Genomic DNA, 16,844 nt, shown 5'->3' with positions numbered 1-16,844 from the left:
TATATGATGCTTTTGTTGCCAGCACCAAATAAGATGATATAAATACCTTCACAGAGAAGATATTATTCTACCTCAATCCCTAATTTCTTCCTGGAGCACCAGTCCACTAATTCCAAATATATGCTGGATTAATTAATAAAAACTAAACATAAAAGTTTATAAATTAAGTGGAAGATCATCTATTTCAGGGGGTGGGGGTTAGCTAGGTGGTGCAGTGGATAAAACCCCAGTCCTGGATTCAGGAGGACCTGAGTACAAATCCGGCTTCAGACATTTGACACTTACTAGCTGTGTGACAGTGGGCAAGTCACTTGATCCTCATTGCCCTACAAAAAAAAAAACCACATACACACACAAAACAAACAAACAAAAAAACCCAAGATCATCTATTTCTAGAATGAATTAATTTGTGTTCTTCTGTCAAACTGAACCTGAAGATAGTAGAATTATTAATAAATTCATTAATGTTAACAAAAATAGTTAGCATTTATATAGCAGTTTAAGGTTTGCAAGGTGCTTTACAAATATTATCTCATTTGATTCTCGCAAAAAACCCTTGGAGGCAAGTGCTATCATTATTCCCAATTTGATAGATAAGGAAATTAAGTTAAATAGAGGTTAAGTGACCTGCCCAGGGTTACACAGTAAGTGATAAGGAAGGATTTGAACTCAGGTCTTTTTGGTTTAAACACCAATACTCTATCCATTGTGAAGGCTACGCTATTCATGACTTAAGTGGAATATGTGTTTGTGTCTGTGTGGAGAGAGAACAATTGATGGAAATATGAGGAAGTTAAGAAATTATTTATATATGTTAGGGCAATCATTTGGCTATTAATTTTGAGCAGTTTGTTGGTGCAGTGGAAAGCACTCTGAATCAGGAGTTCAAATCTGGCTTCAGACACTTAACAGCTATGTGACCCTGGGCAAGTTACTTAACCCAGTTTACTTTAGTGCCTCATCTTTAAAATGAACTGGTGAAGGAAATGGCAAAGCACTCCAGTATTTTAGCCAAGAAACCCACTCCCCCTAAAAAATTGGGTCACGACTGGAACTAATGAACAACAAAGTTTAGATACCTTTAAATGTGCCTCGTTTCCATGGACATATGTGTAGAACATAAGAAATCATGTTATCAGGCTCTATAGTAATCCTTGGACATCCCCACACCATTGGAAGATCTGAAGTTACCTAGGAAAAAAGTTCATAAACAAGAATTACAAACTTTTAACTTTAGTATGAGGTAATTAAAAAGTTAAAATTTTAAAAGCATATTCAATTTAAATGGTTCCTCATACTTAGGATAGTATGTTGTTATATGTCACTTGTATGTTTTCCCATATATTTTACATACATTCATTTGATTTCACAACAGAACTGTGAGGTAGATGTTACAGATAATGTTAACATAATCTCTATTTTCTGGAAAAAGAAAATGAAGCCCAGAAAGGTTGTGATTTGTCTATGCTCATTCAGCTAGTTGGCATAAGAAATGGGATTCAAAGCTAGGTCAATTTAATTCCAAGTCCAGTGCTCTTTCTACCAACAAAATATAGCATGCAGAATGGAGAAAAGTAGAGAAAACAGTACAAAAAGGAAGATTATTTTTTACAGAAAACTTTTTATTATTGCTATGGATTTGAAGATAAGTCATGCTTGAAAGAAATGTAAAATATTTTTCAAACCATGTATAATTTGCTTAAACAGATTTTCAAAGCAGTTGAAGCATTTAAACAATCAATATTAATCTTAAACTTAGCAATTAGAGAAAAATATAGGGTATTTAGAAAATTAATAAGGGTATAAGGAATGAGCTGTCTTTGAACCAATGAGAAATCAGTCATTTCAGCCAGAAAATATCATATTGGCACTTCATTTTCAATATCCTTAGTTTCTTTTAACCATGTGTAACCTATAGTTCATTAGGGCCACAATGGATTGGCAGAGTATTTCTTTAAAAAAGAGGCAATAGCAATAGGGGCACCTGGTACAGTATAGCTATGAATGCAGTCAGACTAGGGGAAAGTGACCCATACCTAAGAAGCTGTAGTCTGTACCCCTGAAAGATTTGAAGTAGGGGAAAAGAGCCTCAGAAGAGGGGCATTGACAGAGATGGGATCCTATGGGTAATGGACCTGGGAGCACTTGTAAAGGTAAAGACTAATAAAATATTTCAAAGTAAGAAGGCACAGGGGGCAGCTAGGTGGTGCAGTGGATAAAGCACCAGCCCTGGATTCAGGAGGACCTGAGTTCAAATGCAGCCTCAGACACTTGACACCAGCTATGTGACCCTGGGCAAGTCACTTAACCTTCATTGCCCCGCAAAAAAAAAATACAAAATCAATAAAATGAAATAAAAAAGTAAGAAGTCACAAAGAAGGTGCTTGAAAGAGGGATATAGTGTGGCTCTGAAATTGGCTGATGAATATCTTTATGCTTTGTCCTAGTTATAGTTCTAATAAATTGGTTGAATCTCAAAGCCTTCTCAAAAATAACCTGTTTTTAATGGATAGCATTGTTCAACAACCAGGTTTGAAGACCTGGCAAATTTTGAATTTTTCTCCTTCCTTTCCCTCTTATTCTGTCTTCTATTCCCTTTAAATCAACTAAAGGCATAGAAAAGAAAACACATTTATTACCTCCAACCAGGAGGACAATTAATCAATAACCATTTAATAAGCTCTGGCCCATACCAAAGCACAAACACAGTTAAGAAAATCTTGGCATCCATGGGTCCTTACCTCCCTTAAGACTGGTAGAGTCACTCTAACATAGTGCCACACTGGGTTTGAGGCTATCTTACCTCCAAGAAGGAAAACAACTACCATCAAATTGGGTGCCACTGAATTGGGACCACTAGTTTCAAATTGCTTGTGTGCAATACACCCGATTCAGAATGCCAGGGAAGATCACTGTCCAGGATTGCTCTTCTATTTGATGGCTGTGGGTCACTCTGCTTCCTAGTTCTTTTCCCTCCTCTAATTCATGTATCTAGAATTCCTTACTGACAAGTCTCTCTTTTCTTCATGGTGCTCTCTATTGCTGAGCTTACCATTTCTACTACATTTGAAGATATCTCTGTTTCTCTAGTGCCTGAGTGGCTCAAAAGGCTCTAGTCTCTCACTTTTTTCTCTACTTGCTGACACTGTTCTGTTGGGAGATTGTAGCTGTTCGCACTAGTTCCACTACTTTAAATGTCACTAATATCTATTTCTCCTTCCTTCTTAAGAAAAATGTTAAAGATTTTTACCAAGAGATAGGACCATGGATGGGTTGGAGTCAGTTTCAACTGACTCGACAAATGCTGCAAATCAGAGCTTGATTTAGTGGTTTGTTGATTTTATCTAGAGTATAGACATTCACATTGGCAGGCAACAGGGGGAGGCAACAGGAATCTGATTAAAATATAACTGAGAAATATTTACCAAAATAAATAAAAATACAATAGAGCATAATAATGTTAATGAGTGATTTTATAAGTCAATATGTGGCTCACAAGGATCCTTATATATGATTTAGTTATTCTGTCTGCATTTGAGTTTGACATCCCTGGTCTATATTTAAGAAAGGAATGAAGAAAATGTTAATAATATAGTCTAAGCTTAAAAAGTGTATCATGTCTATATTCCCTTCTTTTGCCCCTAGCTCTCCCCATCTAGTTGTCATAAAGTCAATGTCAATCATTTGATCTCTTGCAATGATTATGGACAGTGGAATTGACTGCATAAGGTACAACTTACTAAAGGTTCTTTTCTTGTTGGCTTATGGTTCTATTTTGACTTTTGAATTAAACAATGCTTCAAATATCAGAGATTCACTCAAACTGGTACTAAAAGCTCATGGATGTGGTGAACATTGATATGGCAGTATCCTGCGAATGAAGGGAGGATATCAGCAGGTTTCTTACCAAAATAGTGACAAAAGACAGTGAATTTTCATCAAGGTTCTGAGTGGCACATCAACTCTTGATTCCATTCCAGTATAGGGCAATAGAAGAAACTAGTGGCAGGACTTCTCAAAACTTTCTCAAAAAAAATGTTTTTCCTTCTTTGACCATGTGGCTGACCATAGGCTTGACTATTATACCCTTCATTTAATTTTGTAGAAGTATTTCATGAATTTATGTTTCTAAAACTAAATTTTACCCAGGATCAAAAATTGAATGAAAAGGAACTAGGTCCAGAAAATTTCCATAAGTTTCAGCTATAATTTCTACACCAAAACCTAGCAGAATATAATCAGAGTTACCACAAGTGTCCCATTCCCCGTTTTTCACAGGTTAATGTCCTGATCTTAGTATCTACAAGTGCTCTGTAATGATCAGCATTACATTCATCATTATATTAATTTGTCACATTGTTTAAATTCGAAGAGGTTTAAAAATAATCCTTATATAGGACCAAAAAAATTGAGATGGACAGTAATGGGCTAAAACTCATCTTTGAAATTAAGTAAGAACATTTGGTATCATACTAAAACATATTCTAGGACAAAATATACAGAAAAGGAAGAAATAACATTAAATCAAGCAGACTGTACACAGGTTATGTCCTAAATTGGAAAGCCCTTAATAGCATCTGGATATCAGTTCTGTTCGATCTATCTCACTACTACAAAGTGCCCAGATGTATGACAACCAGCTTTTTCCTACAGCAGGGGTTCTTGACCTTTTTGGTATCAAGAACCCTGGTGAAAATCTATGGGTTCTAGCAGCCTGGTGAAATATAAGGCTCTGTCCCAGTATTATGATTTATACTGAAATATTTGATTTTCGATTAATCAATTTATTGTCAAAATCAAATGTCTAGGATTAGAAAAGAAACCAATTATATTAATTATAAAAATAATGAAAAGAAGTTCACAGACTTAGGATAAGAATGTGTATTCTAGAGCTACAAGGGTATTCCTTCCCCTTTATATTTTGGGCTCTTCAGATTTTGTTTAAAATGTGAGAAACTCAGAGAACAAAGATCCTGTAACCCAGGCACAGAGATACTAGAGTCCAGGGGAGGGAAATCTAGAAACCATGCTGTCCCTTATCTGGAAACCTTTATTATCACCATTGTTTTAAGTAAAATCACTGTAAAAAAACAAACAAAACACCCCTGAGCATGAGCATTATGCCTTGGGGATAATCAATACTTTTCCAGCTTTTTTTGTTACAGCCAAAACCAGAGCAGTGCCTGAACAACAACAACAACAACAGCACACACACACACACACACACACACACACACACAAACACACACAAACACATAAATGGGCAAGGGGAAAGAATGCAGCTTTGAATATATCCTGCTCACCCCTCTCAACTAATGATCCCTAACTCTCATTGCTAGTGAAGTCAGGATAAATTAATTCCATCCATCTCTTAACTTGCTTCAGGCTGCAAGAAGTATGCACCCCACACAGTACATCCCACTGATTCTTTATGAGGCTGATGAAAAGCAAACTCCTATCTATATGCATTTCCAGCTTCCATGATCCTCCCCTTAAACCCTAAATCTCTTTGTTCCTAAGGTCAAGCTATACAAATTACCCTGATGCTCAGAAAATCCTTGAGAAAGAACTAGGAAAACTGAAATAGAAAGGAAATAGTTTTCAGTGACGGCCAGCACTTCTATAATTATGAAGGCTCCAGTCAAATAAGGAAGTCATGTAACATTCAATAGTTAAGCTGTCACCAGTAACAAGTTCCTGTCTAAAGGAAATGCATGGCTTAACTATGAAAGAATAAGTTCTTTGGTTCAACTTTCCTCTCACAAAATTTAGTTGTTGTTTTTCCTTTATAGATAGTAAACTTCATTTGTGATTATTTTAAATAACTTCATGTTAGGAAAGTAAGCTTGTTTTCTTTTGCAATTTTTCTGATTATCTTTATCTTTAAGTATATAATCGGTTCTCATATAATCCGGATTTATTCCAAACTTGTCAGAATCAGTTATTTCACAATGCCGAAAACCACTATAATACTAAAGTGAAGGGCAAAATACTGAGTGAAATATGGGAAGCTTTGTAATAAATCTTTAAATGATATTAATAAAAAATTGAGAACTGGTTACAAATATCTATTTTTTTTGCTTGATTTTTCCCCTAATATTTCCAGTGACTTCCGTATAACTTTTTTTTCTCTTTTCCCCACTAGCAGAGAACATGTGAGAGCTGAGGTTTAATTAAAAGTCCTCATTCTTAGAAATATTCTCAACCATTTGCGGATGAGTGCTGCAGTCAGAATTTGAAATTTGGACTTGAAATCTATCTCTGTCAGTGTTCAGTCAGAACAAATATCATAACTAATATAAAGTTAGTGGGGTAAAGGTCTAGTAAGGAATTGAGTTTGTATAGAAAAAGATTGATAGACCCTTCCCTAGGCCTCTTCTGTGCTTGTCTCTTTCATTGTAGCTTGTGAGTGAAGAACTGTTGTGAGGCTCTGGATGGAAAGAGGAGTAGCATCTCCCCACTTAGCACTTCCCTGAGGGCATCTTTTTTTTCTTTTGTGTTTATTCTTTCCTGATTTTAAATAAATGGGTATACAGCGATGGAAGGGACCAAGTTATGCCTTTGTGATTTTTGAAAAGTCAGAAGAGCAATCAGAGCAACCAAAAATTGGTAGTAGCAGAGACCACTGGAGCTCTTGGCAATGGTAGATGAATCTTGAGAGAAACCAATTATGAAGAGCAAACTGATTGACCGAGCCCTTGAGATGATTGTCCTGTCAACAGAAATATCATGTCCTTGAAAAGGTCAGCCCAGCTGAGCAAGGGAACAATTTTTTCCATTACTAATGAACAGGAGTATGTTAGCAACAATGCCTTGGGCTAATGAACACGTTTCTAGTTTTTTTGTTTTTGTTTTTTTTCTATTACAGTCAAACCCAGACTACCACCCAAACAATACATATACACACAAAAAAGTCTGTACATATAATTTAACAACTTGCTCCAGGGGGAAAAATGTCCACATGACATACTTTTGAGCTTGATCTGCATTACTAACATTTTCAACATCACTTTCTTAAATCTAGACAATCAATGAAATAATATAATCAAGACCTAATTTTGAGGTTTTGCTGATTTTCAAGATGTAAACTCACACTAAAAATTTAGTAATTGGTTCTCATGAGCAGATTCAACCCCTGCCAGTGAAATTCTTTGGCATGCTATCCAAAGGGACTCCTCAAAGGAAGAAGTGCTTTCAGGGACAAGAGTCATGAAGTACCTCTCCCAAGACTCCTTGGACATCTTAATTGGAAATCTTCAGGTGTTGAACTGGCTAGTACAATTGCTCAGGAGCCCATATTTGGTACTGTATACAGTAATTATCAATTAGCCTGATAGATTTAATTATTTTTTAAGTAGTATTCCCTTATAGCAAGGACAGAAGTTACAAAATATATCCCAAATCAAAGCATACCCCCAACTCTGTATACTCTTGGTATGGACTTAAATTTAAAGCATAAAGATATTAAGGCATATATGGAATGAAAAGTTAGTTCATGAAAATGGCCTTTAAACTGAGTAGAGATAAGCCCTTGATTTAAAGGTGTGCAAAAGCCAGGAAAAGGGATCTATTAGACCCTTAGTTTTCTGGTAATGAATATGGGTATCTTCTGGATCTTCTAATGCTGTTTACACATGGGTCTCTTCCATTTAAACCTGCCAATGTGGTGACTATAGTCTATTAAAATGCCATGCCAAGGATCACTGCAATTAATTTCCCTTATTTTGTATTTAGGGACTTTACACAAAGATTGAGAACGCCAGTACCACAGGCTCAGTCAAGAGCAGTTCCTAAACTTTACATGTAGGGGGACTTTATATGTCCAACCAAGAGTTGCATGTAGTATCTCCAATTATTCTTAATATGTGTGTGACCCATTTCATATATTGGTTGCAGGTAAATGCCACCCTATATATCTCCCTGCATTGTTTAATTGAACAGATCAAGGCACCATGATAAAGGATGAGACTGTAGGTAATGGTTTGCTTTACCACAAAACAAATAATTTTCTCACATTAATTGGTATATGGACTAGAAAATTCTGGGATTCATGGAATTTCTATTATAAATTCCAGATATTCCATAATAACTTTAAAATATCAGTTGGGCTAACATATATTATAGATATACATATATATATATATATGTATGTATATATATATATATATTTTTTTTAATGCTTCTATGTTGTTTTTTGCAAATATTTTCTTTTCCTGCAAAGAATTAGGCAACTAAAAGGAATGGGTTTTCATTAATCTAAGTGAACACAATCCATAGAATGGAACTAAAACCAGTGTTCATGGGAAGTAAAAATGAAAGAGGCTAAATACCTCTTGGAAATTCTTTAGAATAGTTCATGTGCTATGAAATAGTTACAGAGAAGGAGTTTTAAATACCCTATCCTTTAATACTATTTTGCCTGCAATAAATTGGAAAATGGGCTACTTAATTAATTTAAGTCCTTTGAAAAAAGAATTATGTTCTCCAACTAGGTAAATATAATTTTCCTTCTCTGGCTTAACCCAGGTTTTAATTAACTCCTTAAACTTAATGGATGGCAGTCATCCTTACTCTTTAATATGAACCTTTTAAATTCTAAGAGGATTGTAAATTTTAAAATATCCCAGCTTGAAAAATTCCCTATTAAAGAATTTTGGATGGAAATCATTTTTCCAGTTTATTCCAATAAGTAATATTATCCAAATCTTTTTTGGCTATTGGTTTCTAGAATCAAATTTTGTGAAGTCTATAAAGGGTCTTCACCAGTCATGGTGTGCCTATTTAATTCCACTTTTTCAGATCAGTGATTTTTAACTTTTTTCATCTTAGGAAACACTTGTAAACCCACTAGAAATGAGAATTAAATTCCTGCTTAATTATGGAAAAGTCCTCATATTATTCTATAATAATTTTCTGAGACATATATGGAAATGGGAAAAATCTCTAAACTACTCTTGTTTTAATATAGTAGCTAACATTTACATAGCACCTACTATGTACCAGGCACTTCACTAAGTGCCTCACAAATATTATTTCATTTGATTTTCACAATCATCTTGAGATATAGGTGTTGTTATGATCTCCATTTTACATGTGAGGAAACTGAGACAGAGGTTAAATGACTTACCCAGGGTCACACGGATATCAAGTATCAAGCTAGATTCAAACTCAGGTCTCTCTGACTCCAGACACAGTGCTTTGGCTAAAAAATTCTGTAATATGAGGAGAATCAAGAGTTGAGCAGTGATATGTTGTTTTTTGTTCTTCTTTCTTGAAGAGGACTATGACATCGACTTGATTTCATGACTTGCACTGAATTGGACTTTTAAGTGAAGGAGGGCTATATGCAAGGTCACCAACCTCACTGTCTCCTCCAGAGCCACTTGGGTCCAGTGGCAAGATGTAGATAAGGACAACTAAAGAAAGCCTCAAATGTTTAAGGCAACTGGAGTTAAGAGAGTTGCCCAGAGTCACACAGCAAGTAAGTGTCTGAGGTGAGATTGGAACTCAGGTCCTCCCAACTTCAGGGCCAGTGCTCTGTTCAGGCACCACCTAGCTGACCCACAGTGATATATAAACCAAGGCAGAAGAAAAAAATCCTGGATAAATGGCTGACAATGTTAAACACTATGCAGAGCTATGCAGAGACTAAGTAGTATGAGTGGAGGGGAGGGCAGGGAGGACAGGCAAACCACTCAGAAGATTATTGGTAATCTTAGGGAAAGGAGTTCCATTTAAATGGTGGGGTCAGAAAGCAGGTTGCAAGTTACTGATAAGTGAGTGGATGGTGAAAAAGTAACAAGAAATTCAGACTTGTTACTTGAAGTTTGAAAAGAAAGGTTGATATCTTTTAAAGAGTTGACAGTCAAGTGAAGTGTTTTGTTTTATTTTTAAACAATAAGATATCTGGGCTTGTTTGTATATAGAAGTAAAGAACCCAGTACATAGACTCAGGACAGATGGGAAATGAGAAAGAACAACTGATAGGGCAAATTCCTGGAGGAAAGGAAAGGATGGAATGAAGACAGTGGTGTGCTGGAGTCAGTTCATATTGCCTTACAATAGTTGGCTATTAAATTTTCATAAGGAACATTTATGCATTGGCATCTGGCAAATGTTACAAAGGTGGGCTTGATTTATTGTTTTATTGATTATCTAGACTTTAAAAAGTGTTGGAGAAAATGATAATAATACAGATTAAACTTAAAAGTGTTCCACATACATTTTGTGGGGGGGAGCTAAGTTGATAAACATTTACCAGCATGTTTAGAACCATTGCCATGAAAAGTATGAGAGAAAAGAAACACAAAATAAAACAATATCATGAAGGAATTAGAGGATAATTGAAATGACATAACTTTGTATAACTTCATGCTATAACACATTAACAAGAGTGGAAAAATCATCTAGGCATAACCTAGGATTGAGATTTTTCAAGAGGGGCAGCTAGATGGCACAGTGGATAAAGCACTGGCCCTGGATTCAGGAGTACCTGAGTTCAAAACCGGGCTCAGACACTTGACACTTACTAGCTGTGTGACCCTGGGCAAGTCATTTAACCCCCACTGCCTTGCCAAAAAAAAAAAAAAAGATTTTTCAAGATACAAAAGGAGATAGAGGGTAATGAACTGAAGAGTCAAGGAAAGTTCATAGTTGAACTGGTCAAGCATAAGGCCATTGGTATGAATGGAGGAGAGCAAATGGAAATGGACATGGAAAACAGAAAAAGTTATTGGAGGTTGAACCAAAATGGGGATGAAGAATAGCTTTTATAATGAGTATGATGGAGGGGATGAAAAAAGGATAACAGGCTATAATCAGGATAATGAAGCTAGCACAGTTTAGGTAATGATGCCATATACTGAAGATTTTGACCTTCTTCTATGGATGCTATGGCACTAGAAAGAAATTGAAGCTAGTGGGGACTGAGAGGGCTGAAGAAATAGGGAGCCAAAATGTTTCAGGGGATATCAACATGTCTATATGTGTGTCATTATGACAATAGCTAACATTTAACATTTATATTGCAGTTTAGAATTGCAAAGTAATTTAAAAAGCATGTCCCCCCAATTTTTTTGTGGTCTCAAGCAACTAAACAACAACTTTTGCAAGACCTTGTATAAATGCTCTAATCTGATCCTCACAAAAGATCCTTTGAGCTTTTCTATGACAGCTGTGAAGAATTTGGGGGAGTGTATGTGCCACTGTCCTACTCATTTTATAATAATCACCAGAAGGTTTTCTGCTACCAAGTCTTGTAGGGAATCTTAAATAATTTTGAGGTATGATTGAATACCATTTTTGCCCCATTTATACAAATACTTTTTATGCTTAAAAATAAAAATTGTATAATATATAATACATTTTACATAACGTATATTTATTTTTAACCATAAAATTTATCAGTACTGTAGAGAAGTGAAAATGTAATTCTTGTCCTGGAGAATAAAATCTATATACAACTGACACCACAAAATAAACAGATAGATAGATGAATAAACAAAATCAAACAAAAATTAAAAATGAATAAATAAAAAATTAATTAATTAAATAAACATTGAATGATTGAATAAAAACGAATGAATGGATGGATGGATGGAAGGATGGATGGATGGATGGATGGATGGATGGATGGATGGATGGATGGATGGATGGATGGACAGATAGATAGTTAAAGAAATATCATACCATTATTCCAAATTCATAAAAAAAAACATAGTAGCATGATTTTTTAAACATTCCACAGTTGACCATATCTTTGTAATCAATGACTGAATGACAAATGTAGAACACACATCTTTTGTGTGTGTGTGTGAGGCCATTGGGGTTAAGTGACTTGCCCAGGGTCATACAACATGAATCTTTTTTGATAATATATTGCATGCTTTTTTTAAAATGAAAAAATATTAAACATGGAATCTAATACAGTACCAAAAGTTGTTGTCTATACAGTTTTAAATCAACTGAATGATAGGGAAGGTGTGGTCAACTGTAGAATATTGCTTGTGAAACCCCTGCCTATTCCCATCTAATAGGCTAATCTTGCAAATTAATTACTTAGTGCCTTAAAACCATGTCACCTCCAGGACAAACGTTACATTTATTTGGTCAAGTATAGCTGATTTTCTTATCTTTATTTTCTTCACTACCCTTTCCATTTCACCCATAATTACATTTAAGACTGCAATATTATATTCCAAGAGGGATATAACTCCTTGAGGGTGAAAATACTTGCAATAAAAATATTTGCAAATCTTTTCCATTTTTCATCAGTCATCCATCTTCCAGTTTTATTCTTAAAAATCTTTAATAGAACCATAATTAGCAATTCAAATAATCAGGGCAAGCACTAAAAACAATTTAGTTGAGGTAATAGGGAACAGAACCTCAGATCTCAGTGAAAAAGGTCCCAGGGCCCCATAGAGGAAGAGATATAGACACACAGTGCAGAAAGCTGACTGACTAGGAAGGGCACAGGATTATATGGAGTTACAGATATATTAGAGTATCATTTTCAGTTCTGAATCCCATGTTTTAAGAAATACATTGATAAGATGGAGAATATCCAGAGGAAGGCAATCATTTGTGAGAGGATTACATGCCATGTAAAGATCAGTTAGAGGGCTGGGGACATTTGGTATGATGCAAATGAGCATTGAAAGTAGGGCAAAATAGGGGCAGCTAGGTGGCACAGTGGATAGAGCACCGGCCCTGGATTCGGGACTAACTGAGTTCAAATCCGGCCTCAGACACTTAACACTTACTAGCTGTGTGACTCTGGGCAAGTCACTAAACCCCAATTGCTCAGCAAAAAAAAAAAGAAAGAAAGAAAGAAAAAAAAAAAGAAAGTAGGGCAAAATAACCATATCTAAGTATTTCAAATGTTATCATGTGAAAGATAAAATTAGACTTATTCTGCTTGATTGTATTAATAATGTTGGGTGGAAGATACAAAGACACTTAGATTCAAAGCAGAAGAAATCCAAAAGTTTTAGCAGGCAAAATAAAAACAGACTGGCTTATTTCGAGGTAATGGATTTTCCCTTATTTGCAGTTTTTTGTTTTGGTTTTGGTTTTGGTTTTGGTTTTTTTAGTGAGGCAATTGGGGTTAAGTGACTTGCCCAGGGTCACACAGCTAGTAAGTGTTAAGTGTCTGAGGCCGGATTTGAACTCAGGTACTCCTGACTTCAGGGCCGGTGCTCTATCCACTGCTCTATCCACTCTATCTAGCTGCCCATTAGCAGTTTTTAAGCAAAAGGCTAGTTGACTTTTTGGAAATATTATTAGAGGAGATTTTTACATGTGTGAGTTGGACTAGATGTGTTAGAAGTACTTTATAAATCTAAGATTTTATATTCTCAGATAGAGAACTCAGTTGATAGACAAATGTACAATGAATGCAATAGCTTCCTTGGTGCTTTTTTTTTTTCATGTTAACCAATTTCCTATCCTATTAAGAACAATAAGATATGATAGAAGACAACTTTTAATGGAACTATTAATTTCCATTGAATTTTAGTAAAATCTGCCCAGATATGACCAATTTATCTTTGCTTTTCACAGAAATACAGCATATGCACTAACAATATCTAATATAAAGCAATTTAGTAGAATGAATATTATATGACTACAAACAAATTTGTTCTACCAATAGTCATTTTCTAGTAGATATAAATCTTCCATTAAAATAGCTTGGGGATTTTTTTCTCGATAAATATTTGTTGATTGGTACCTCGATATTGCCCTTGTAACTTGGGAAATTTTTCAGCAAGAGTAACTTATTTTTACTATATATTTTATTTCAACTTTATTCTCCCTTCCACCATTTACATTCATTATTTAATATAGCCACTATTTCTAGCACAACCAAACTACAGGAAACCATGAAACAACAAAGGACAGAAATTCTTTTGAGTCAAATGTTCTCTTGCCATTTTTAAGACAGTGTACAGAATTCCAGATAACTCCTTGACTAGAGATTTGAAAAAAATCAGAAATAATTATTACAGTAATAAAGAAGAGTGGTTAGTTAATGAGGCATCAAAGCTAAATCTGTGACAGATAATCATTACCATTACCAAACCAGGCAGAGTGCTGAATTTATAGAATGCCAATTAAGGCAGTGGTTAATTGCACTAGTGTAGCTATTAAGATCATCAAATAAACCCTGCCTTTTGTGAAGAATCTCTATATCATCTATCACATTTCTCTCAACTACTTGTCAAATTTTACCTCAGAGGTAATGGAGAACAAATCATCTCAGACAGATTTTAACAAGACCACTTTTCTTACAAAATGGAAAACAATCCAATCTACTATTGAAAATGGTAGAGACTGAATCTTCTCTAAAACTACTTTCAGTTTCATTAAAAAGTAATAGCACAGGGGCAGCTAGGTGGCACAGTGGCTAGAGCACCAGCCCTGCAGGACCTGAGTTCAAATCTGACCTCAGACACTTAACTCTTACTAGCTGTGTGACCCTAGGCAAATCACTTAACCCCAATTGCCTCACCAAAAAAAAAAAAAAAAGAGAGAAAAAGAAATTGAAAAAAAGTAATAGCATAAAATTTTAAAATGAAGATTTTGCAGTTTTATACTTTTTCTATAATTACATTTTAATATACTCAAAAGATGTGTTTTACACTCATTAATACATATTTTACTTTCAACTTTGAGGCATTAATCCAATGAAATACAGGTGAAAAGTAAATACACCCTTAGTACCAAGTTTGTATTGCTTTTTCATTATTTTGATCAGTTTTATATATCTACTTTTCAAAGGAGTAAAAAAGAGTTGAATTGTTTGCTTTCCAGACAGCAATGCATGTTTTCTTATATCTGCATTGTTATAATTAACTTGTTTTTGTTTTGTTTTATGTCCATAGCAAAGGTATTTATATTAGATTTTTAAAATTATTTTTCCTATTGTTCTCAAAAGTAAAGTAGAATATGTGGGAAAGTTACAGTATAGGCCACTAATATGTTTCTAAATTGCCATGAATGAAAATTTCAAAAAAAAATAGTTTACCCTTAAAACTGAGTTTAATAACAAGTAGAGAAAAATGAGAATTACTCTTCCAAAATTAGACTGAATCCCATCAAAGTAACTATATTCTCTCCATGATACCGGTCACTTTTGTTCCACCCCCCTATTATCTTTACAGAAAAAAAAATGGTCATACTGAACAACTGTACCACAGGTGGTAGCATTGGATTGGGTACACTGTGGGAATTTGCTGTACCCTTTTTAAAACAGGTCAAAGCAAAGAGCCTCTGTCCTAGATTTAGACTGTTCAATTGTGCCACCTCTACAAATTTTGTAACCTTTTTGAATTTGAATTCTGCTTCCTTGAGTGCATATATGCCTTCTCTTATCTGCCTTAGTGGATCTCCTTGGATTCATCTATCAATATCTAAAGTGTGTATCTATCTAGACTCCTGGTCCTTTACCCTCTTGGAAAGCACTGCTACATTGGGAGTAATGGCTTTTGTGTTATAGCCTTAGTCTAACATAATTAGAAAGGCAAATAGCCTGTTCCAAACAAAAACAAACAAAATTTATGTAGATAATTACTTGGTCAGAATATATTGCAAAAGTCAATTTGTTCCTAAATTCAACTGATATTTGTAAAGGAAGAAAAATGGGCCATAAGTGTGGAGGATAATGGACTTGCCTCCTTTGTTTAACTTTGTCCTTGTTTTAATTGGTTTGTGTACAAATCCAGAGAGGATCTTTGGAGTAAAGCAATTTTTTGCACCCCCAGCCTCCATATTAGTGAAGAGGTACCTGAATTGGGTTTCGTGAGGCAATAGGGGCCCCATAACGAACATGTAAAGAATGTCTAACCCTTAGTTAGCAAATGGTCTGGAGCAATGAACCAGAAATTAGATCTAGCACCAAATATATAGTTAAATAATAGATTCAATGTTAGCCTTAGGCAGTTCTTTTTATCCCCAGCCCAGTGTTTAATACATACTGAGGCAAGAGTGAAAATGACCAATAGATGAGCCTAGAGATATATACAAGAAACTAGAAACAACATAATACCATCAGAAATGAGATGACCAGCACTGATGTGCTAAGAAAAAATGATATGTCCAGCAGAGAGCAGAGATGCCATCAACCCAGGAGAGAGTAGAATGAAAGCATTATCAGAGGGTATCGGCAGCCTTGTAGTGTCAAGGTGTGAAATGCCCTGGTCATTTTTCAATATATGTGCCTGGATACACAGCTTCCTATCAAATACTTCTTCACATATCAGTTAATTAATAAATCAATAGCTATGTTCCAGGCATTGTGCCAAGTACTAGATATAATAGACCATATCAGATTTCATGCATGTACCTAACACATAAGGTCCCTAGTCTTATACGTTCTCTGCAGACTTATCCTCTTTCCAGCAGTATTGTGATAACACACACATTGAGGAAATCTCTTGTCACTTTATTTGCTAAGCTATTTGATTAAAGGTCTTTTGTTTAAGCTCTTTCTGGTAAAAGGAAATATCTAAGTGAGTACTCATGAACTAAGTGGATGCTGATTCACATAGTCCCTCCAACCTCTGGTAGCTTTACTAAGAGCCCAAATATTGGGAATGGGTTCCCTAGGCTTACTTTGGCCAACATCAGTATGTCAATACCTTAAAATTGATTGTGTCACCTCTCTGACTCTGAAGTATGATACTCTCTTTTCTGATCATAAACTACTTCATCTCTCTCCCACCCTTATATCTCCTAAATCTGTTCTTCTCCTTGCCACAACCTCCATTTTCAAATACTTCTCTTTGTTCTCCTGGTTCATTACCTCTGCTTTGGCCTTAGTTTCTTTAGTTCTTTTTTTGTTT

At 35.1% G+C, this 16,844-nt stretch overlaps 1 protein-coding gene across 1 annotated transcript in view; it reads right to left on the bottom strand.

Annotated features, from left to right (window-relative positions):
- The window catches only part of CFAP47 (cilia and flagella associated protein 47), an 849,402-nt gene that overhangs the window by 409,042 nt on the left and 423,516 nt on the right, over positions 1-16,844 (bottom strand). Inside the window, 1 exon segment of the mRNA XM_043993472.1 lies at positions 1,080-1,191. Within this exon segment, the coding sequence (XP_043849407.1) occupies positions 1,080-1,191 (112 nt within the window).

Source organism: Dromiciops gliroides, chromosome 3 (assembly GCF_019393635.1).
Source record: "Dromiciops gliroides isolate mDroGli1 chromosome 3, mDroGli1.pri, whole genome shotgun sequence".
NCBI classification, from domain to species: domain Eukaryota; kingdom Metazoa; phylum Chordata; class Mammalia; order Microbiotheria; family Microbiotheriidae; genus Dromiciops; species Dromiciops gliroides.
Note: the sequence above shows the minus strand (reverse complement) of the source record. Positions and strands in the feature narration are given on the sequence as shown.